We start from the raw sequence: 23,181 nt of genomic DNA, 5'->3' as shown, positions 1-23,181 counted from the left end.
GCAAGATTGAGCCCACGTTGGGCTCTGCACTGACCATGCAGAGCCTGCTTGGGATTCTCTCTCTCTCTGCCCTTCCCCTGCTCATGCTCTCTCTCACTCAAAAATAAGTAAATAAACTTTTATTTTAACTTTTTTTTTTTTAACGTTTATTTATTTTTGGGACAGAGAGAGACAGAGCATGAACGGGGGAGGGGCAGAGAGAGAGGGAGACACAGAATCGGAAACAGGCTCCAGGCTCTGAGCCATCAGCCCAGAGCCCGACGCGGGGCTCGAACTCACGGACCTCGAACTCACGGACCGCGAGATCGTGACCTGGCTGAAGTCGGACGCTTAACCGACTGCGCCACCCAGGCGCCCCATAAATAAACTTTAAAAAATAGTAAATAATGAATTAAAAATAATAAAAATAAAAACAGATTTTTTAAAACTCTGATGAATAAACAGAGGGAGGAGTACTCAGAGACATATCTTGCTCCCTACCAGAGGAAGGACCAAGGCAACCCAAACACTGTGAGATTAAAGTGGGTCTGTGGATCCGTGGAGTGAAGCAGGAGCTGTGAGACCTGAGTATTAGTGAGAACCCTAAACTACCCTTCCACCCAGTCTGAGGAAAATGGAGCCAAAGAACTAAGAAGACAAAAGAAAATGGGGCAGAGGCCCTAAAGAAAAGTCTAAAAGAATCAAACTTTGCCCTGAAATTATCTAAACGTTTCCTTACTGTTGTGGACTGACTGCGTCCACCCAGAATTCATATGTTGAAGCCCTAAAACACAAGGTGATGGGATTTGGAGATGGGCTTTGGGGAGGTAATGAGGGTTAGATGAGGTCTGAGGGTGGGGCCATCGTGATGAAATTGGTGCCCTTACAAGCAGAGACCAGAGATGTTGCTTTTTCTGTGCCCTCCTTGACAGGACACAAGTGTCCACAAGCCAAGAAGAGCGTCCTCATCAGGACCCCAATCAGCCAGCACCTTGATTTGGGGCTTTCTTCCCAACATCTAGAAATGTGAGAAATAAATTCCTGTCGTTTGTGCCACCCAGTCTATGATATTTTGTGATGGCAGCCTGAGCCGACTGTGACACCCACTTCCCACAGAGTCCGCAGTTTGGAAACACTAGTAACAGCCTACAATATCTGATACACCAGCTGCTTCTGTATGTTTGTAAGGCACCCAGCAGAGCTCCTGGCACATGGCGGGCACTCAGTAAATACTAGCCGTTGTGATTTTCTGAGAAAGCATCCTGTTATATTGGAAAAGGTATGGGTATCAGAGTAAGACTGTTCCAAGACACCTTGAGCAAGTTACTCTTAGAGCTTCAGTTTCTTCATCTGTCCAATTTGCTAGCACCTTCCATGGTTGTTTTGATGGTTCAGTGTGTTGAAAGAGCCCTCTCCACACCTTAGGCACTCAGCTCGTGGTGGCTCCTGAAAGCCTTCCAAGAGTCCAAGAGTCTAAGACCAGCTTCCATTCACCATTTATTATGTATCAGGCGCTGGGCTAAATGAAGCAGTACTGGAGTCAGGACTTTTACGAAAGAGAAAAGAGGTTTTAATCTTCCGGAAGATAGGATTCATTTTGCAGCAGCTCCTTCCACAGCCTCTAGAGAGACTGTCAAAGTCATGCCAATCTTCCCCCAGCCCCCGGCAGGAGTTCACTTATATTCTAACACCACCAACAGTCCCAAGACCTCACAACCTCACTCACAAAGTATTCTTCATGGGGCGCCTGGGTAGCTCAGTCGGTTAAGCGTCCGACTTATGCTCAGGTCATGATCTCATGGTTTGTGAGTTCGAGCCCCACATCGGACTCTGTGTTGACAGCTCGGAGCCTGGAACCTGCTTCGGATTCTGTGTCTCCCCCTCTCTCTGCCCCTCCCATGCTCATGCTCTGTCTCTCTGTCTCTCAATAATAAATAAAGGTTAAAAAAAACGTAAAAAAAGAAACTATTCCTCAACTCTTGTCACTTCCACTGGTCTTTACGGTATTAATTTCCTTCTTTAAAAAAAATCATCTGGGGAGCCTGGGTGGCTCAGTCAATTAAGCATCAGACTTTGGCTCAAGTCATGATGGCTCAGGTCATGATCTCAAGTTCTTGAGTTGAAGCCCCACGTCAGGCTCTGTGCTGACAGCTCAGAGCCTGGAGCCTGCTTCGGATTCTGTGTCTCCCCCTCTCTCCGCCCCTCCCCCGCCCGCACTCTCTCCCTCGCAAAAATAAATAAACATTTAAAAAATCCTCTGCGACTAACTTCCTATTCCTGATGGGAATCAAATTCAAACCTTTTAACCTGATGTATTGGTTAGGAAAACATTAACTACTATAAAACATAAAGCCCAAAATGTTAGTGTTATAACAAATAGAAATTGATTTATTGGTCAACTGAAGTCCAAACGCATGCTCCCGATGAGCAGGGAGTTTGCTGCCAAGTGGTGATTCAGGGAATTAGGTTCCTTCTATCTTCCTTCCATGTGGCCCTACCATCTTTAACATTTGGCCTTCAAAGTCACTGTGCTTAAGGTCATATACATCAAACCACAAAGGAAACAAAATGAAGGATCTCCCTTGGGAGACTTCATGGGCCAAGCCTGGAAATGGAACACATTACTTAAAAGGAAACTGAAAAATGTGGTCCAGCTGTGTGTCCAAGAAAAAGAAAGAGATTCTGATAAATACATGTCAGTCTCTGCCTCACCTGGCATTCAAGATTCTCCACACTCTGACTTAAACTTACCTTTCAAACTTGATACCTTTATATAGTTATGACTATTGGTCAGCTTTGCTGCATTAACAACCAAACCCAAACTCTCAGTGGCTCACAGCAACAAAGGTTTATTTCTGACTTATGTTCATGCAGGCTGTGGGCAGGCTACAGCTCTGCTCCATGGGGCTTCTCATTTCAGGACCCAGGCAAAAGGAATAATTCTCACGTGGAATATACCCATGCTAGTGGCAGAGAAGAAAGTGGAAACTCACATGCACAAACACGGCATCGGTTATCTCTGTTCACATCCCATTGCCAAAATATGAAACATGATCAAGTCCAAAGTCGATGAAATGAGACATGTACACTCTTCTACAAGAGGTACTTCAAGTCCCATAGCAATGGGCAAGGAAGGAGAAAGTAAATATTTTCAAACAATAAGTCAATCTATTATAACTGCCATCTTCCAGCTAGGGTACATGATAGACATTACTAGTCAATCCTAGCACTCTTTCCTCAGAATCCTTCTCAACACACTTCAGACAGTCATTGCCAATAATCTGAGTCTGGAAAAAAAGAAAGCTGAAATTTATATGCTGTTCTTATATGACCGCCTGGGCTCCAGTAAACATCACAAATACACACTTCTGAATCTTTGCTTCAGGCTGGAATAAGCTTAGCCTTCTTAGACCTTGTCCTGCCAGGCTATCCAAATCCAATCCATCCTTCAAATATCTATATTTTATATTCATTCTTTCCACAAAAGAATACCTAGCATAGTATCTCAAACACGTATCTGTTGAGTGAACCTATTTCACATCCCCTGTGTCTTGCACATAAATGCTCCCTTGATTAATTAATAGCACTGTTCCTTAGAACAATGGGAGTTAGTATCACATGCCAGCAGTTTCTGGGGTGGGAGCCTAGTATACTCCGCTTGTGTTTGAATCCTGATTCCACCACTTACTAGTTAGATTCTGTCAGGTAAGTCATTTTAATTGTGCCTCAATCCTTATCATATATAAAATGAGAATAATACTAGGGCTTTCTATATAAGCCTGTTATATTAAATAGAAAAATTCTTGGCAAAAACACATTGTAAGCACCAAAAAAAAAAAAAAAAAAAGTGGAAAATGTTATTTCTTTAGCTCCGCTGAGACTGAGATTTTTTTTTTCCAAGCCTTTATTCTTGGTGGAAGACAAAAACCAAGAACACTGGAGACCTGGATCACCCCACTCTTAACCCACCCCAGGACCTTGAGCCAGCTCCTCAGCCAGCAGCTATTCCCTAACTCATAAATCCTGACTAATGACACAGACATGTCACCTTAATGTTTGTGAAGCCCAGTGACTTATTGTTAAGTGCTTGGAGATCTTCAGATGAAAGGCACCCAAGGGCAGCCACCAGACACCCTATTCAGCCATAAAAGCAAAATACTACCAAAAAACTTGGAAAAGGCAGAGGCTCCGTAACTTAGTGAGAAGAGTATTAAAGCAGGCACTCTGGAAGAGCAAATCAATCCTTAGACTGTAATCCCTGAACACCCAGACCCGGAGAGAGATCATTTTGAATGCCTCAGACTACCTGGAGACTCCTGGACGGTGCGGGAAAGGGGAGGCAGAAGGATGCCCAAGTCTTTAATTTGACTTAGGTTGTGGGAGGAGTGTTACTCTTTCAAACCTCTCCTAAATAAAAACAGAAGCAACAACATGTATTGTTATATTAATTCATTAAAAGGCTTGGGCAAACCGGCCCCCTCTAAGTGGCTTGTTTGTGAGTTCTGACCAGTCCTGAATTATGTCAGCCTCCCCTTTCAACTTCATCCTTCCTTCACCTCCCCATTATCACCACCTCAGCCAATGGGTCTTCTTCGTAGACCCACAGACCACTCTAGGGAGAGCCCAGTCTGGGTGTGTGAGTATTGACAGGCCCCCTGGCCCTGAAATCCTCAAGTGGGGGGGGGGGGGGGGATGAGGGGGGAAATAGCGGTGCACAGTACACAGGTTTTACAGGGGCTGTCCCCGAGGTTAAAGCAAAGAAGAAACTGCCACCACAGCCAGTAGCTCCCTGTCCCTAAATAGTGGGCAGCCCGTGATGTAGCGACAAGAGCACTTCACTTGGGGTCTTGCAGCCCTGGAATTCTACCATCGCATAGCTTTGATACTTTAGACCGGTTCCTTAAACATTCTGGGCTTTGGTTTCTTCATCCGTAAAGTGTGGATAACCATACTATCTATCCCACAGACCGTCGTGAAAAGCAAACATGAGGGTGCAACGCAACGCGTCGTACCCTGGGAAGCATAAAACAGGAGACGTTAGAGCCCCAACTCCTCCCCACCCCCTAACCCACAACGCACGTTACAGACCAGCAGTCACCACCAATACAGCCGGGCCCCTCCTAAGGAATCATGGGCCGTGAAGTCCTTTGGTGGCCACACCCTCGTTTGCAGTCATGGAAGTGGGAACTACGCCTCCCAGGATGCCGTGGTGAGGCCGCCGCCGCGACCGCCCTCTGCTCCGCCCTCCTCTTGCACAGCTTCCTGGGATGTGTAGTTCCATATCCTAGCCGGCTCGCCGACAAAAGAGGGCAGAGAAACCACAAACCCCAGAAGTCCTCACGTCCACTTTTCTCCCTCCCCCTCCAGGAGTCGGAGTGCTGTTTTTGTTGTTGGTGGAAGGTGAGGGAACAGCTGATCCGTGTGTGGGGTAAGAAACTTGGCCTAATTTGGGGGCGATCTAATGCGGGGGTCACCCCCAATTTCCAGTCTGTGAAAGGATAATCTAAGGGAACTGTGGAAGGGGGATGCAGGAGCGTTTGGGTTTTAACACTTTCCGTACTGGAAAAGCCACCCCTTCTGTTTTGAGAGTTCTTGGTCTCGAGGGGGCTCTGATCAGGGGTGCGCCCCCTCACTGTTCTCCCCTTCCCCTCAGTTCTTCTCTATAAAGCTTGTTACGCCTAAGGTAGTTGGGAGACACTGAATTATTTACTCATTCTCTCCCACGCAAGACTTGAGCCTCACAAACCTTCCCTTTCTCCTTACCCTCCCGCCCCAATCCAAAGGCCTTTTACTACGCCGAGTCCCGGGAGGGAAGCCTTACAAGTGGCAGAATGTTAAGGAACTCTTAGAGGCCTTCAGAGTTGAGGGGTGGGAGTCCCCCCACCCGCGCGAACGCTTGAATCTAGCTACACACATACACTTTAGGTGCCCAGAGCTTTGTTTCAAGTCTGGTGAATGTTTCCAGCTGTTAAGGATTTTATTTGTGGGGAGTATTTGGGATTCCACAGGCTTAGATCTGTGGGGGATGATGCATCCCCCATTTTAAAAGCCGGAAGAATTGTATTTGGAGAAAACATGGACGAATTTTAACGAGGGATTTTTCAGCGATGAAATCCCAAAGAAACCTCTTGTCCCCAGTTCAATCCGTATTTTGGAAGGAGAAGTTGCTTCTTTTTGTAGAGCTGGCCCACCTTTCCTTCTCTACTGAATTCCTGTTGTTTTTAAAGTTGCTAGCCCCAGACTTCAGCCTCGCGTGGGTTTGTGATGTTTGGGGGTGTGCCCATGACTATTGGCCATGGCTGATTGGACACCATCCTCTGTGGTTGACACAGGATGAAGATTAGTGGGATGGAGAGGAGTGATGACGAGAGCCATCTCACAGCCCTGGGCTGAGGAGTTGTGTTGATTATTGTTGTTGTTCCTCACTCCATCCCCATGTTTCCTAATTAACTCTCCCCACCCTAACTTGGAACACCCCTCCCTGTCAATCCCATCTTATAGCATGCCTCCAACTACACATCCAGGCACTTGGAATTGAGGCTAAAGGGGGCAGAGAGAAAACACTACAGCTGGGTTAACATAGTCAAACCAGTAGGTTTCTAGTTCTGTTCCTGGCGAGACCTGAAGAAAAGAACGTTAGGTTATTTTTGAATTAATCCTCCCTTCTTTCAACATCATATGTATATTTCCCCTTCTTAGGGCCCCTTACTTCCCACCTTCCAATCTATCCCCTATCCAGGGGTGGGACTTTTCCTGGCTCCAGGCTCCCACATTCCATCTCCCCACACCACCACGTTCCTGCTGAATGTTTCACCCCACCCTTGAAGCAGCCGCCTCCAGAATTCTTGACTTCCTGAAGTTGAGAGGCAAAACCTGTCTTTCCTTATATCCTCCCTTTCCCTTTGTCTCTTGAATGAGAGCAGAAGCTTTTTTTTTTTTTTCAATTCATGAGGGTAGACAACTTGGAGAGGGGAGAGAACTGAGACCTCGGGGGCCTGAGGATCGGGCTGTTGGTCCCCGCCTCCAGCCATATTCCTGCTTTGAAGACTCAGTCATTACTTTCAGAGAGTGTTCAGGTGTCATAAGCTACTCCTGGGTACAGCTGGAGTGGGCAAGGAGACCTGCTCGGAATGAGGGGGCCCCACATGTCAGTTGGATTTTGAATTCAAGAGCCAAAAAGATAAGCGGGATGGGATGGGGAGGTGGAGGCTGAAGAATTTGGAATGTTCAAGTATGTTAAGAGGTGGGAAAGGAGGAACTGAGTGGGTAGAGCCTGGGATACTGAGACGTGGTCAATGGGACTATGAAAGGGGAGCAGAAATGAGAGAGATCTTAACTCTAGGAAGAGTCTGTGGCTCAGAGAGGGTACGATGTGAGACAGGATGGGGACTGACTCAGAAGGTCAGACCTGTGTCCTGGAGACTAAAAGTGATACCTCTAGAGGGTCCTGTAGCCCTTAGGGGCTAGGAACGAAATATGCCTCCATCTCTGAGTGTAATGGCAGGAGCTGTGAGTGGGTGGGGATGGAGTTGGGGAGAAGAAGAGATGGATGGGAGAGGTTTTAGGATATTAACCCTTTATTTCATAGGAGGGCAGATACCTTGAGGGCAAGATGGAAGAATCATCACTAAGCCGGGCACCCTCCCGGGGTGGAGTCAACTTTCTGAATGTAGCCCGGACCTACATCCCCAACACCAAGGTGGAATGTCACTATACCCTTCCCCCAGGCGCCGTGCCCAGCGCCAGCGACTGGATTGGCATCTTCAAGGTATCCCTGAAACCCCTTTTGGCTCAGATTTGTGAGCCATGGGTTGGTTGGAATCCGGGGAATGACTTAGTCCTTGGGTTCTCAACCGCATGTTGATAGAGAAGAAGGGCAGAGATGTCACAGGTGACAGAAGCCATCTGTGTAAGCCAAGGCTCATCTCCTCCCCATCTTAGCCCTGCCCTCTCCTGCCACAAAGGATCCCTCCACTTTCCCGGTCTGTCATCATCCTTGTCACTGTAACAGCATCCTCGCCCCCATTCAGTCCCTCAGCCCTTTCTGCCATCCCTAGTTCACAGTTCCATCACCATACCCCTCTCCCACCATGGGTCTTCACAGGTGGAGGCTGCCTGTGTTCGGGATTACCACACTTTTGTGTGGTCTTCGGTGCCTGACAGTGCAACTGATGGTTCCCCTGTCCACGCCAGTGTCCAGTTCCAAGGTACGAAGGAACATGGAAGGTCTGGGAGGAAGGAACCTAGGGGATAGAGGTTTGGAGGAAGATAGTGGGCTCAGAAACCAAAGTTAGGCACAGACAACAAGAAAAAATAAGTACAAATAAATAAAATAAGAACTATATCCAATAGGGCTCAGTAGACATAGAATTGTGGGATTATTACAGAATCAGGGACTTAGAGATAGAAGGGCCTGTCAAGGGCCAGTAATCCTGCCACCTACCCCCCAAAAAGAGGAAGTCCTCTCAGGGAACTAGGGGTAGGAAGGAGGGAAAGGTAGTGTCATAAATTGAGAAGAAGGTAGTCCTTAGATTCTGAAAGACCTAGGCTCAAATCTCAACTCTAATACAAGCTATTAGACCTTGGACAAATTACTTAATTTCCCTGTCTCTGTTATCTTAACAGTAAAAGGGGATGCATGGCTTATAGGGCAATATGAAGGTTTAAAGTGATACAGGTAAAGGGTTAGCATAGTGCCTGGTTCAGGGTGGTCACTCAGTAAGTGATAACTAACATTATTATTATTATTATTATTATTATTATTATTATTATTAGGGAAGGTAGGCTTGGGAAAGAGAGGAAGGACAGGCCTAGGCAGAAAGGAGGGAGAAGAGTATCTCAGGGAACAGAAATAGCCCATGGGAGGTAAAGAGGAAAGAAAACACTATGTGGAACAGGGAACGAGGGACTGGAACCAAGGACAGTGGGTGATAAGACACATCAAGGTGGGGGCGGCTGGGTGGCTCAGTCAATGAGCATCCGACTCTCGATTTCAGATCAGGTCATGATCCCGGGGGTCGTGGGATCAAGCCCCACATAGGATTCTGTGCTGGGCGTGGAGCCTGCTCCCTCTCTCCCCATCGGGTGCTCACTCTGTCTCTCTATATATAAAATTTTTTTTAAAAGACACATCAAGGAAAAGGAAGACTGCCAGGCACTTGAGGGCCTGGGATCATATTAGGGTCCTGGGTCCATTCCTCTTCCCACAGCCAGCTACCTGCCCAAACCTGGAGCCCAGCTCTACCAGTTCCGGTATGTGAACCGCCAGGGCCGGGTATGTGGGCAGAGCCCCCCTTTCCAGTTCCGAGAGCCAAGGCCCATGGACGAACTGGTGACCCTAGAGGAGGCCGATGGTGGCTCTGACATCCTGCTGGTCGTCCCCAAGGCCACTGTGCTGCAGGTGAGACAGAGCAACAGAGCTGCTCCCAGGCAGCGGAGTGGGAGGGGCAGGGGAGGGGGAGGGCTGCATGGCAAGGGACTGCTTCTCACTTTACCTTCCCCTGGGCTGTGGCCTCAACTGAGCACCTCACCAGGACTTACACAGTCTTGCCATTAAGAAAGTCTTGATCTAACATAGACACAAACATGTAGGGCAGGAAAGCAAGCTACCCACAGGCCCATGTCGCTCAAGATTTCATAAGTACTTTTCAAACATTCCTTCTCCCAAGTGCTACATCCTGTCCTAGGCCCTAGAGGATGATCCAAAGGGTAGAGGGAGGCCACTCCAGGGAAGGAATGTTCAGAGGAAGGGGAGTATGAGACCCACTTCCAGGACAGGTGAGCAGTGAGAGCAGGTGGTAGGGCCCCACACCTGCACGGTCCAATACAGAAAGCTCTTGAACAGTTGAAATGTGACTGGTCCAAATTGAGATGTACTGTATGGGGAACATACACAAAGGATTTTGAAGACTTAGTGTTAAAAAAAAAGTAAAAGATTTCAGTGGTTTTTTATATTGGTCACATGTTGAAATGATAATACTTTGGATACGCTGAGTTGGATAAAATACCATTAAAACAAATTTCACCTGTTTCTTGTTACTTTTTTGAGTATTTACTAGGAAGTTTAAAAAACTATATACGTGGCTTGTATTTTTCTATGGGACCAAATAGACCAAATAGAGAAGAGTTAGAGAGTGGGGGCAGATGTTGGCAAGGACTTCCTGAAGGAAGATCAGGGATAGGGAAACTGGGGAGGAAGTACATTCCCCAGACAAGAGGACAGACTTGAGGAAGTGCTCAGAGGGTGAGAATGGGTACCTGATCTGTGATTTAGATCAACTCTTGCCTTCTAGAACCCTCTAAACACACGGGATCAAAACAAGAATAGGAAGATGTCTATATCTTACATAAGTCAGAGATGTGTGAGCTCCTACCCTGTGTTCTGGGTTTTTTTTTATATTAAGTTTTTATTTTGATTCTAATGTAGTTAACATACAGTGTTTTGGTAGTTTCAGATGTACAATAGAGTGATTCTGCAGTTCCATATATATTAATCAGTACTCATCATAAGTGTATTCTTTAATCTTTATCGCCCATTTCACCCATCCCCTTACCTACCTCCCCTCTGGTAACCATCAGTTTATTCTCTATAGTAGAGAGTCTGTTTCTTGGTTTATATCCCTTTTTTTCCTTTGCTCATTTGTTTTGTTTCTTAAATTCCACATTTAAGTGAAATCATAGGGTATTGGTCTTTCTCTGACTGATTTCACTTAGCATTACCCTCTCTAGCTTCATCCATGTTGTTACAAATGGCAAGATTTCATTCCTTTTCATGGCTGAGTAATATTCCATTGTGTATATATGTACCACATCTTCTTTATTTGTTCTTCGGTCGATGGACCCTTGGGCTGCTTCCATAATTTGGCTATTGTAGATAATGCTGCTATAAACATTGGGGTGCATGTATCCCTTTGAATTAGTGTTTCATATATTTAAAAAAATTTTTTTTGCTGTTTACTTTTGAGAGAGAGAGAGCACAAGGCAGGGAGGGGCAGAGAGAGAGGGAGACGCAGAATCTGAAACATGCTACAGGCTCTGAGCTGTCAGCACAGAGCCCGACACGGGGCCCAAACCCACAGACTGGGAGATCATGACCTGAGCCGAAGTCGGATGCTTAACTGACTGAGCCACCCGAGCGCCCCTAGTGTTTTCATATTTTGGGGTAAATACCCAGTAATGCGATTACTGGACCGTAGGGTAGTTCTATTTTTAACTTTGTGAGGAATCTCCACACCATTTTCCACAGTGGCTGCACCAGTTTGCATTCCCACCATTGGTGCACAACGACTCCTTTTTCTCCACATCCTCGCCAACACTTGTTGTTCCTTGTGTTTTTGATATTAGCCACTCTGACAGGTGTGAGGTGGTATCTCATTGTGGTTTTGATTTGCATTTCCCTGATGATGAGTGATGTTGAGCACCTTTTCCTGTGTCTGTTGGCCATCTGGATATTTTCCGTGTTCTGTTTTTGCATTTGTTATTCTCATTATAATTACCTTTCAAAAATCTAGGCTAAGAGATCACTTTCCAAATGAGGACAGAGACTCAGAGAAGTTATGTAACTCATTCAAAGTGACATAGCTAGCAGGGCACCTGGGTGGCTCAGTTGGTTGAGTGCCTGACTTTGGCTCAGGTCATGACCTCACAGGTCGTGGGTTTGAGTCCTGCGTCAGGCTCTGTGCTGACAGGTCAGAGCCTGGTATCTGCTTCAGATTCTGTGTCTCCCTCTCTCTGCCCCTCTCCCACTCGCATTCTGTCTCTCTCAAAAATAAGTAAATATTTTTTTAAAAAAACAAGTAACAGAGCTAGCAAAAATTATATTGGAGATTTAAACCTACCTCTGTCGGGTTCCAGAATAGAGAAGGTAAAATTCAGGGAGCCATTCCTTTTGTCTATGTGGATCGAGAAAGACTTCTTCCAAGAGCGTCGAGAGCTGGTGCGTCTGACTGGTGGTGGGCAGGATTCAGTAACACACAAGCCTCCCCTTACTCAGCTCTTTATAGCTTGTACCGATGTAACCTTCCGGCCCCGAATGCACCTGCAGCGTGATGGGGACGGGACTTTCACGAGCACACCCCCCTCCTCATCCTGCTCCCTGTAGAACCAGCTGGATGAGAGCCAGCAAGAGAGAAATGACCTGATGCAGCTGAAGCTGCAGCTGGAGGGACAGGTGACGGAGCTGAGGAGTCAAGTACAGGAGCTTGAGACGGCTCTGGCAACAGCCAGGCAGGAGCATGCGGAGCTGATGGAGCAGTACAAGGTGGGAGTCGAGCCAGGTGGGGCACGGGGCCTGGCTGCTCACCCAGGGTCCAAAGTCTGAACCCAGCGAAGATGGGAAAGGAAAGATGTTAGTGGGCTTTTAAGGTGGTTCCGGTATCAAAAACATAGCTTTAAGGGGTAACAAGTAGGATTAAACTTGACATGACAGGAGACACATTCCCAAATGTAATGACACTCAGTTCTTTGCACACAGGAGTGCTGGGGGACGGGGGGATGTGGCCATATTCGCCAGTAAGGGAATGCTCTCTGGCAGTTTCTTTTTCAAGGAAGGTGACAGGGTAGGAAGGTGAGAACAGGCTAACTCCCGTGTGCTCCTCCCAAGCCCTTGTTCTGTGCTTTGAGAGGTGAGTCTCAACTTCATTCTTCTGGGGGGAACCTTGATTCCAGGGGCTTTCCCGGTCCCACGGGGAGCTCACAGAAGAGAGGGACATCCTGAGCCGGCAACAGGGAGACCATGTGGCACGCATCCTGGAGCTAGAAGATGACATCCAGGCCATCAGTGAGAAAGTGCTGACAAAGGAGGTGGAGCTGGACAGGTGAGGGCGCCCCCTCTACCCCCATCACTTCCCTTCATTTCCTGTCACCCCCAGACTCCGGCCTCCTGTTTCAGACGGGCAAACCTGCACTCTGTCTGGTGTGGTTCTTTCCCCTTTCAGACTCAGGGTATTCCACTTCCCCGGCTTTTCTTTCCTGCCTAGCTCTCTTCCGTCTTTCCTAAGCCTATTCTGTATTCCTCACCTTCAGAAGTAATCATAGTTACTATTTATGCTGCAACAAAGGCTAAGCAGGAGCTAGGAGTGGAGGATTTGGAAGAAAAGAGTGGATAGAACAGTCAAGACAAGATAAGAGAGGATGGATTTCAGATTTTATCACAGCAAAGAAGATGAGACTCCGTTCTCACTGTTAGGAAATGTCTGAACCGGTGATCCAGGAATGTTACGGGATCTCTCCTCTGAAAAAAAAAAGGTATAAGTCATAGAATCTTAGCCCTCAGAGGACTGTCAGGTAATTGAGAGGGTCACTACCTCAGAAGGCAGCCTCTTTCAATATCAGACAGCTGTCACTTTTGTATCTCTTGTATTGAACTAAACACCTCCCTTCTGTAACTTGCCTCCATTAGTGCTGGTTTAGACTTCTGGGGTTGCACAGGATGAATTTCTTTCTTCTACCAGACCACTGTCGTTTTTACCAAATGGCACAAACACTGACCACTTCCCGTGTCTGTCCGTCACATTTTCGCCAGGAGAAACACTCTGGTTCTTTCTTTCATCAAATCGTGTAATTAAGTCTCTTTCATTCGGCACCAGTAGATTTTATGTATATTTTTAAACTCCTTAAAGGAAAGAGGCATTCTAGCCAAGGTCCAGAGTAAAAAAGTGAGTTACTCCCTGAGACTTCTCCAGTGTAGGATATGTTAGTCTTGCCCTACGGAGATAGTAAATGTCTAGGTTCTAAATCATGGAATAGAAAAGCAGGGATCAGACTGAGCATCTGGAAAAGATTAGGGACTGTCTAGCCCAGGGGTTAGTAAGCCTATGGCCCATGTGCCAGATCTAGCCTGGCCACCTGTTTTTGTACAGTCTGTGAGTTTAAATGGTTTTAATGATGAATTAACGGTTAAACAAAAGAAGAAAAATATTTTGTGATATGAAAATTATCTGAAATGCAAATGTCAGTGTTCATAAATAAAGTTTTATTGGAACAGCCGTGCTTATTCATTTACACGTCTGTGGTGCTTTCACACTACAGTGGCAGAATTGAATAGTTATCACAGAATCCTCATGGCCTGCAAAGCCTGAAGTATTTATTATCAGGCCCTTTACAGAAAAAGTCTTCCAACTTCTGATCTAGATCCAAAGTTTATAATTGATCGTGGCTGTCCCTTGTCTAAAAAAAGACTGGATTCTGGTCTCTTGATTGAATGCAAACAACTAGGAAGGCATCAGCAGAACATTCCTTAAAATGACACATAAAGAGAACAAACTGTTTATTTCTGGATTGTGCTCTAGAACCAGGAATCTTGGATACTCAGGGCTTCCAGCGAGATCACCTTGGTCTGGGGATTTGGGCATCCCAGAGACAATAGGAGGTGTGGGCCCAGAGGGGCACCAGAAAAAGTGATAAAGACAAAAGTCCACGTCCTTCATATCTTCTGTGGTGACCAGCCGGGTTATCTGATGTTCCATGTCCCCACGTACAGGGTGAGAGACACCGTGAAGGCCCTGACTCGGGAACAGGAGAAGCTTCTTGGTCAACTGAAAGAAGCGCAGGCCGACAAGGAGCAGAGCGAGGTAGGGGCTCAGAGTCGGTTTGCTTTCTCAATTGTTCTTCCACTGCGTTGAGGCCCTTTTGAGTGCCGGGCACCAAAGCCGATAAAAAATGTAAGGAGGACATTGTACACACGCTCTCCTAGGAAACAAAATGTATACCCAAGTCAGGATTAGTCAAAGTGGAATATATTCAGCATCACCAGGGAAGAATAATAAAGTGTTAAGATGCTCCACAGAAGTGGACAAAAGCACGTCTTATTAGGGTCATTAGAAGGGGGCAGGGATGCCTGGCTGGCTCAGTCTGTAGAGCGTGTGACTCTTGATCTCAGGGTGTGAGTTCAAGCCCCACGTTGGGCATAGAGTGTACTGAAAAAAAAAAAAAAAAAAGCAAAAGAGGGGCATAAAGTAGCCTAGTATTTTCCAGCTTTTTTAGCTCTCCTTTCCACCCCACAATAAAGTTTTACATCTTAGGTGGAACCTCATTGAATAGATAAAACCAATAGTTTATTACTATAAATTTATTTTTATAAATTCAAGTATTTATTTTCTTTAATGTTTATTTTTTTTTAATTTTTTTTTTAAACGTTTATTTATTTTTGAGACAGAGACAGAGCATGAACAGGGGAGGGTCAGAGAGAGGGAGACACAGAATCTGAAACAGGCTCCAGGCTCTGAGCTGTCAGCACAGAGCCTGATGCAGGGCTCGAACTCACGGACCGTGAGATCATGACCTGAGCCAAAGTCAGATGCCTAACCGACCGAGCCACCCAGGCGCCCCAATGTTTGTTTATTTTTGAGAGAGGAAGAGACAGAGCAGGAGTGGGGGAGGGGCAGAGAGAGAGGGAGACAGAATCTGAAGCAGGATCCTGGCTCTGAGCTGTCAGCACAGAGCCTGATGTGGGGCTCAAACTCAAGCCGTGAGCTCATGACCTGAGCCAAAGTCAGATGCTCAACCCACTGAGCCACCCATGCACCCCAATTTTAAAAATTCAAATGTACAATGTTAACTTACAAGGTAACAAAAGTAATCAGGTAATTCTGATGGATGCCAAACCTTGAAATCAGAGGTTACAGGTAACTATTCTGTCAGCATTAGCAGCTAATATGTTTCTGTATTGAGTTTTGGTTGTACAATACTAAGAACACCTTGAGTCTCCAAATAAGTAAGTGCAAATGACAGCAATTTTTAAACTGTCCACCATGCCATCTCAGTTTGCTTTTCAAACAAAAAGAAAATCCAATAGGAACTTTATTCTGAGGTTTGTACAGAAAAATTAATTAACCTGAAAAAAAAGTGAATTAACTCAGAAGCACATGTCAGTGGATTGATGATCCCCATTGTGTTAATTTGTGAGCTTGTATGTTGTTTTTCTCACATATTTTTTGAATTATTTAGAAGGAGCTCACATCACATATTCGCAGAATCTCTCAGCAGCTTCCTCCAAACCCTAGGCTTCCGTGGAAGGGTATTTGAAAGCCATTTGTTCAGCAGTAAAGAGTAGGTAGGATTTGAGTAGACAGAGATGAGAGGGAGGCCATTCTGGGAACTGAGAAAGACACGTGCAAAGGCTGAGAGTCCAGAACACTCGGGGCACTTGAAAGTGTGGGTGGAGGGTTTGAGATGAGGCCCAGGTCAGACTGGAGAGGATCTGGAGTTAGTCTTTCTTCTGTACGCAAATGAGAGGCATCCGTGATTTTCAAGGGGGTGACATGTACTTAGGCCGGACTTAACAGAAGATTAATGTGATTTCTTCCTGGGAGATGAACTAGTTATGAGATTATTCAATAATCCAAGTCAGAAATGACCAGATCCTGAGTCAACATGGTTGCTGTGATAGTAGAAAAGAGAAAATGGCTGTGAACAAGACAGAAGATGGAGAAGCAAAAGGCTTTTCTTGGGGTCACTAAGGAAAGAACAGAGCCAAGCCCAGCACCAAGGGATCCAGCCTGAGTGACTTAGGAAGTAGTTAGTAGCATGGGCAGAAATAAGAGTGGAAAGGAGTGGACTGGGAAGTAGAATATGCTGAGTTTGAGGGCCTCATGGACATCCAGACTGAGTTTTGATCTAAAAGGAAGAGCAGAGGGGCTCCTGACTGGCTCAGTTGGTGGAGCAAGCGACTCTTGATCTTGGGGTTGTGAGTTCAAGCCCCATGTTAGGCGTAGAGGTTACCTAAAAAATCAATAAAACCTTCTTTAAAAAATTAATAATAGGGGCGCCTGGGTGGCTCAGTTGGTTAAGCAGCCGACTTCAGCTCAGGTCATGATCTCGCGGTCCGTGAGTTCGAGCCCCGCATCGGGCTCTGTGCTGACAGCTCAGAGCCTGGAGCCTGTTTCCGATTCTGTGTCTCCCTCTCTCTGACCCTCCCCTGTTCATGCTCTGTCTCTCCCTGTCTCAAAAATAAATAAAAAAAGTTAAAAAAAAATTTTTTTTTTAATTAATAATAATGAAAGGAAGAGTGGAGGAGCAGAAATGGTACATGGGATACCTAGATTCGTGTAAGACCCCATCAAGGCTGTGATGCCGGTACCTCATTATGGGAGCTGGAGACTGGATGTTCAGGCCTGAGTCGCTTTGAGCTGAGACCCCAAGAAGGGCTGACGAGAGCTGAATGCTTGAGTTTGTGTTAAATCTGGGAAGCGGAACCTTGATCTCTCTCATCGCAGTGGTTCAGCCCCTGCCAGCCACCCCAAATACATATACCCCTTTCCTTACCTATTTTCCACCTCCCATCAGGCTGAGCTCCAAATGGCACAACAGGAGAACCACCGCTTAAATCTGGAGCTGCAGGAAGCAAAGGGCCGGCAGGAGGAGCAGAGTGCCCAGGCCCAGCGACTGAAGGACAAGGTGGCCCAGATGAAGGACACCCTAGGCCAGGCCCAGCAGCGCGTGGTGAGTGAAGCCCCTAGGCAGCGGGAAGTAGAGGAAGTACCGAGGGCTAGCTAGGGAAAAGACATGGCTAAAGATTGAACAATATAAATCGTGAGCCTTGTTGCGGTGGGGGGTCAAAGGGACCCTAGTTCCCTTCCTGGTTCGAGAATGACTCACTGGGAGCCCTAATCTCCGTCTCCTTCTTTCTCCTGAGGCTGAGCTGGAGCCCCTAAAGGAGCAGCTTCGAGGAGCCCAGGAGCTCGCAGCCTCAAGCCAGCAGAAAGCCACCCTTCTTGGGGAGGAGTTGGCCAGCACAGCGGGAGCCAGGGACCGCACCATGGCGGAGCTACACCGCAGCCGCCTGGAAGTGGCTGGAGTCAATGGCAGGCTGGCTGAGCTCAGCCTGCACCTGAAGGAGGAAAAAAGCCAATGGAGCAAGGAGCGGGCGGGGCTGCTGCAGAGTATGGAGGTAGAGGGACGGGGGGAACCTGGCAGGCTCACAGCCACTGCCCCCACCTCCATGGAGTCAGATCCCCTGGGAAGGGAGACAGGGATGAGAAGCTTAGAGGACTCAGGAGTGGGGAGGGGCTCTGAGGGAGGTACAATTCCCTGTCCCAAGTATGACCCATCCGTAAGTAGGGTGTCCCAGTCCTGATCTTCGTAGCACCTTCCTTGGTTACCACCTTGATTCAGAAACGTTTACTGCCCTAGGCACCGGGCCCTGTCGTGATGCCCATTTCTGATCAGCAAGGCACCTTGCTGGCATGTCCCTTCCTTCATTGAGAAGTATCAGGAATGAGGGAGCCAAGAAGGGGAAATTGCTCCCAAAATACTCATTGAAATAAAGGAAAGGACACAGCGAGGGATGGGGCTGATGCCAGTGGTGTCCCTTTTCCTTCACCTTTCCCCTCCCACGTTCCTTTTCGGCCGCATCCCAGGCAGAGAAAGATAAGATCCTGAAGCTAAGTGCAGAGATACTTCGACTGGAAAAGGCAGTTCAGGAGGAGAAGACCCAGAATCAAGTGTTCAAGACTGAACTAGCCCGGGAAAAGGATTCTAGCCTGGTGAGAAGCCCAGCCACCCATGAGTCCTGCTCCTGTCACCTCCTGAGACATCAGTGGCCCTTCTTTCTGTCCTGGGTGTCAGCTCAGAAGTGCTGGGTGCTCACTTACATGTTGAATGGCATCTTACTTGCACACATCCCAGGTCTCATTGGGTTGAAATGTGCAATGTCCCTTTCTCTTCTCATGGCAAATACTCTGGGCCTCATAGTGATGACGTAAGGGAATTCTAGAATGCCCCGGCTGTGACCAGGGCCTCTGTATCCCAGCCAAAGGCAATCACCCAGGCCCACACTGGAGAGGCAGAGACTGGGACCCAGGCGACTGTCTCCTGTGGTCAAGACAAGGGACTCATCGAAGAAGAGTGTTGGGGCTTCCCCTGTGTGTGTCAGGGCAAGAGAGGGACCGGGGCACAGAGGAGCATGATTCTAGGTTGGTGGTTCCAGGTCGCAGAGCCTAGGTTCTTGGAGGTACATTCTAGGCTCCACATTCCCTCAGGTGCAGTTGTCGGAGAGCAAGCGGGAGCTCACAGAGCTGCGGTCAGCCCTGCGCGTGCTCCAGAAGGAGAAGGAACAGTTGCAGGAGGAGAAGCAGGTGAGAACCTAGGACTCGGGCCCCTTGGATGCCAGAGCTGAGGATTCAGGGGGGAACCTCATGTCTTCTTGTCATCTCTTGGCTTAAGAACTGCTAACTCTAAGAGGGCCCGGAGGCTAAAAATGGGAACGTGGCTCCTCTCACTGGTCGACTTGGCAGAACAGGGGAGGACTGTGGGAGCGAGGGAGGGATGTAAGAGGTGAAGGAGGGCTCCTGGGGGTGGGGGTGGGAGTGAGGCTCTCCTTTGAGCTGCCTCCCCACCCCACCCCTCCCCCACCACAGCCCACTTTGGGGAAGGCATCCAGTCCCGAGGAGCTCAGAGTTCCTCTTGGGTCAAGGAAGCCTCTGAAGGCAGCGGGGTTGGCGTCTTCCCAGCCTCCCTCACGTCTTTGCTCCCAACTCCAGGAACTGCTAGAGTACATGAGAAAGCTGGAGGCCCGCCTGGAGAAGGTGGCAGACGAGAAGTGGAACGAGGATGCTGTCACAGAGGACGAGGAGGCGGCTGTGGGCCCGAGTCTGTACACCCCCAGTCTTGTGACACCTCTTCCCCCGCCTGTTTCCCCCGTTGGGGAAAGCTGCATGTGACCCCTCTGGGAGCTGCCTCTGCCCTCTGTGTTTTGCCTTTTTCCTTCCCAGACCCTGGCCCCTGTCTAGCTTAACCATATCCCTCATCCAAAGGGAGATAGCTGAGCCAAGCCTCTAACAATTCATCCTTCTCTGTCCTCTCCCTCACCCACAGGCTGCCCAGCGGCTCTGACAGACTCAGAGGACGAGTCCCCAGAAGACATGAGGGTCCCTCCCTATGGCCTGTGTGAGCGTGGAGACACAGGCTCTTCTCCTGCTGGGCCACGAGAGTCTTCTCCCCTGGTCGTCATCAGCCAGCCGGCTCCCATCGCTCCCCACCTCTCAGGGCCAGCTGAAGAGAGTAGCTCTGACTCGGTGAGCTGTGTGTGGACGGGGGCGGTGGTGGGAGACAGAGCAGGGTTAGGGAGGAAGGGGCAGGTTCGGCCACACCCAATGGCCCAGTGTCCGGAAAAGGAAGTGTTAATCTTAGCCGTACAGGGCTCTGCTTTCCCCTTGGGAGAGAGGAGGCAGGCCCAGCCTCTCTTCAGGGCCACCGCCCCAAAATCCAGTCCGACCCAGTAACCCCAGTGCTGCCAGCCCCTGCCCCCCATACTCCTCCTCTTCTTACCCACTAGCCCCCATCAAAACTCCTGTCCTACCTCACTTTTACTACAGCCCACAGTCTACCGTCTGGGCCTGGACTGCTCTTACCTCCCCCAGCATGCTGCTCCCCTATCTTGGGACGCTACCCCCAAACCCATCCCTATCTCTTTGGTACCCAGGAGGCCGAGGATGAGAAGTCAGTCCTCATGGCAGCTGTTCAGAGTGGAGGTGAGGAGGCCCACCTGCTGCTTCCTGAGCTGGGCAATGCCTTCTATGACGTGGCCAGGTGAGTGCAAAAGGGGGAGAACACGAGGGAGGTGGGAGCATGCCAGTGGAAAGGGCATCCGGGTGAACAGTCCCCGTGCCCTTCCCCCAAGCTCCCTCTTCTTGGCCCCAGCCAAGAAGAGGAGACATAGGAGTGGTTGACACAGAAAACCACCCACCACCCCAAGTCCCAGGTGCCATCAGGTAATTCCTCCCCCCATCTTATCAATGCACACGTGCACTCAGAGGCCCTGCCTTTAACTGGCTTCTGTGTCGTTCTAGCACCATCTTCCGTGGAGCCCAAATTGCCCTGCATCCCCTCTCTCCTGCCCCTCCCCCTTCCCCAACCACCAGGTAGGTACCTAGGCTCCATCTGGGGAGGAAGGGAGGTGACCAGTGCCCCCAGGGATGGGAACAGAGAGAAGACCAGGATCCAGCATCTGACCACCCCTGAGATGTTGTCCTTCTTCCCTGACTTTCCTGGGAGACCCTTTGGGCAATGCAGCTGCAGGGGTGGGGGATTCAGGTATCAGATCGCCCCTTCTGCCTTCCCTTTTCTTTTGCAGGTCAAGAGGGGAAGGCAGGGGGAAGAGAGATTTTATCATCTAGCCCCCAGCTTTGCCTCGATGTGAGATGGGCTCAGGGCAGGGAGGGGGCGATGCTGTCATCCTTCTCGGCTGGAGCAGGAAGATGAAGGACGATGTCAGACTCATTTTCAGCCTCATTAGGCAGCAGACAGAGATGGAGGGAGGAGCGCAGGGGTGGGGGATGGGCTGTGCACTACTGCGGTGACCAGCGGGGACTAAAGAAGAGAGGGCCTGGAGAGCTGGGAAACTAAGGCTCCAGTAGTGTGGGGAGAACGATGCTGGGGGTGAGACTAGGAGAGAGAGCTGCCAGGAACAGGGTAATCTGGAAGGCCAGGTGCATGGGTCCCTGTCCCTGAGGTCCACAAGGCAAGAAGGCATCGGAGCACACTGACCCTCTCCTTCCCCTCTGTCTCCTTCAGTGGCTTTGCAGTGGGACCCTTGTCAGAGGCCAGCACCGGGGGCCCTGCCACCCCCCCTTGGAAGGAGTGCCCTATTTGTAAGGAGCGCTTTCCGGCTGAGAGTGATAAGGATGCTCTGGAGGACCACATGGATGGACACTTCTTTTTCAGCACCCAGGACCCCTTTACCTTTGAGTGATCTCACCCCTCCCCAGTACATGCACAGATGCACTCACACACACACACACACACACACACACACACACACACATTCATGCACAGACTGGGCATGATATTCTGGGCTCCATGATATTCTGGGCTCCATGATATTCTGTTCCCTAAGAACCGCCCCTGCCTTTGAGCCATTTTCATCCCAAGCTCTCACCGGCATCCTCTCCTGCCTGGTTCTTTTGTCCAAGCAGGGGTCCTTTTTGGAAGCGGTGGCTGACCTTACCCCCTAAAAGCGGTTTTGGAGGAACCAGGATGGAGGAGAACTTCCCCAGGGGCAGGTTGCTTCTGTCACGGACACCAGCCACACACACACACACTCATACACACACACTCACACACACTCTCTGATGCCCCAAAGCCAATTCCCCGGGGCACCCCACCCTCTCTTATTGGGGGTCTTTGTTGGTTTATCTGAGTTTTCTCTGGGGCCTGCATGGAGGCAGCAGCATGGACATCACGGCCTCTTCAGGTCTCTTTCAGTTCTGAGCTTCAGTGGTTCTTTCTGTTCCCGCCCCCCCCCCCACCATTGCTTTCTGCACCCCCACCCCAGCCTTTTCCACACCATTAGATATGAAATTTGGATGTTTCTTTTGTATTTTTGAGGTTTTCTGTACTCTTACCTCCTGCTCCACCCTGCCACCACCCCCCAGTGTCCTCACATGGAAAGAAATAATGCATTTGTGCCTTCTGTGAGGGATGGGGAGAACACAGGGTCCCAGGTGTCCCCGTTTCTCAGCCCTCCTCCCTCTCCAGGTTCCCCCCCCCCCAGCAATAAGAGCTTTCCCTCATTATCCCTCCCCCGATCTGTAGTTTGGACAAATATATTTATATGATATGTATAACGATTCTAATAAAATGTGTTCTTACCATGAGGTGTGACTAGAGCAACGCAGGTCCAGACAGCTGGCTCATAGACCATAGTGGAGGGGAGTTGGGACAGAGGGGACTCCCCCCTGCCTTCTTGGGGAGGGTGCCCAGCAGCGTCTCCTCGCTATGCCTCTTGGTGGGCAGAGGAGGAGGGAGGGATCTTTGTCTCGGGTTGTGGTGGGGCGGCTGGCTTGGAGAAGACTGCGGTGGGCGAGGGAGCAACGTATGGGTCCACGTGAGACAGGACTTCAGGATTTCAGTCCTGGGGTGGGCAGGGTGGAACCCAAGCTTCTGGGCCCAGGTGCATGTCTCAGAAGGCAGGGGAAGTTTCCACTGCACAGACCTTCAACCTCCATAGCAGCCATCACTGTACCGTGGGCCAAAGATGGGCATTACCCGTGTCAGGAGTTCACATCTTTGGGGAGCCACTTAGGTAAAAAAAATGCCCTCAACCCCATCCCTCCGAAGTCTGTTTGATTTTCCTTCCGTCCCTGCCGCCCCCCCTCTCTCTGTTGCCATCCTCACGTACCCGTACGCGCACACTGACTCCACAGTCACAAAAACACATTCATCCACTCTAACCAGCTTCACAGGCTAGACACACACACCGAGTCG

The 23,181-nt window shown here is 48.9% G+C and overlaps 1 protein-coding gene and 1 long non-coding RNA gene across 5 annotated transcripts; one reads left to right on the top strand and one right to left on the bottom strand.

The window, feature by feature from the left end:
* The first annotated feature begins 5,251 nt into the window (after nucleotides 1-5,251).
* On the top strand, nucleotides 5,252-22,571 carry CALCOCO1 (calcium binding and coiled-coil domain 1). 4 transcript variants are annotated; one of them, XM_015081279.3, is made up of 17 exons: nucleotides 5,252-5,407; nucleotides 7,571-7,747; nucleotides 8,084-8,186; nucleotides 9,189-9,379; nucleotides 12,080-12,238; nucleotides 12,646-12,794; nucleotides 14,459-14,549; nucleotides 17,263-17,418; nucleotides 17,612-17,866; nucleotides 18,336-18,461; nucleotides 18,957-19,052; nucleotides 19,458-19,566; nucleotides 19,792-19,991; nucleotides 20,399-20,505; nucleotides 20,766-20,837; nucleotides 21,050-21,111; nucleotides 21,490-21,628. In XM_015081279.3, the coding sequence occupies exons 2-16, from the start codon at nucleotides 7,592-7,594 to the stop codon at nucleotides 21,090-21,092; spliced, it is 2,013 nt and encodes a 670-aa protein (XP_014936765.1). In that variant the 5' UTR covers nucleotides 5,252-5,407; nucleotides 7,571-7,591; the 3' UTR covers nucleotides 21,093-21,111; nucleotides 21,490-21,628. The 4 variants fall into 4 exon arrangements, with proteins under 4 accessions (XP_014936765.1, XP_026892126.1, XP_014936767.1 ...); XM_027036325.2 differs by lacking the exon at nucleotides 21,050-21,111 and having other exon boundaries at nucleotides 21,490-22,571; XM_015081281.3 differs by lacking the exon at nucleotides 20,766-20,837.
* On the bottom strand, nucleotides 14,231-18,899 carry LOC128316403 (uncharacterized). Its single transcript, XR_008300255.1, has 2 exons — nucleotides 18,570-18,899; nucleotides 14,231-14,667 (listed from the first exon to the last, which is right to left on the bottom strand). It is a non-coding gene; the product is annotated as an uncharacterized LOC128316403 (long non-coding RNA).
* Nucleotides 22,572-23,181: the final 610 nt, after the last annotated feature.

Source organism: Acinonyx jubatus, chromosome B4, assembly GCF_027475565.1.
Source record: "Acinonyx jubatus isolate Ajub_Pintada_27869175 chromosome B4, VMU_Ajub_asm_v1.0, whole genome shotgun sequence".
Classification (NCBI taxonomy): domain Eukaryota; kingdom Metazoa; phylum Chordata; class Mammalia; order Carnivora; family Felidae; genus Acinonyx; species Acinonyx jubatus.
The sequence above is the reverse complement of the archived record's forward strand: the minus strand, read 5'-3'. Positions and strand labels throughout refer to the sequence as shown.

Excerpts from the sequence above, each read along its gene's own strand:
- CALCOCO1 (XM_027036325.2), top strand. The coding sequence starts at position 7,592 with ATGGAAGAATCATCACTAAGCCGGGCACCCTCCCGGGGTGGAGTCAAC. Across the intron at positions 9,380-12,079 it reads CCAAGGCCACTGTGCTGCAG|AACCAGCTGGATGAGAGCCA; the intron begins GTGAGACAGAGC and ends TGCTCCCTGTAG. Across the intron at positions 20,838-21,489 it reads CCCCCTTCCCCAACCACCAG|TGGCTTTGCAGTGGGACCCT; the intron begins GTAGGTACCTAG and ends TGTCTCCTTCAG.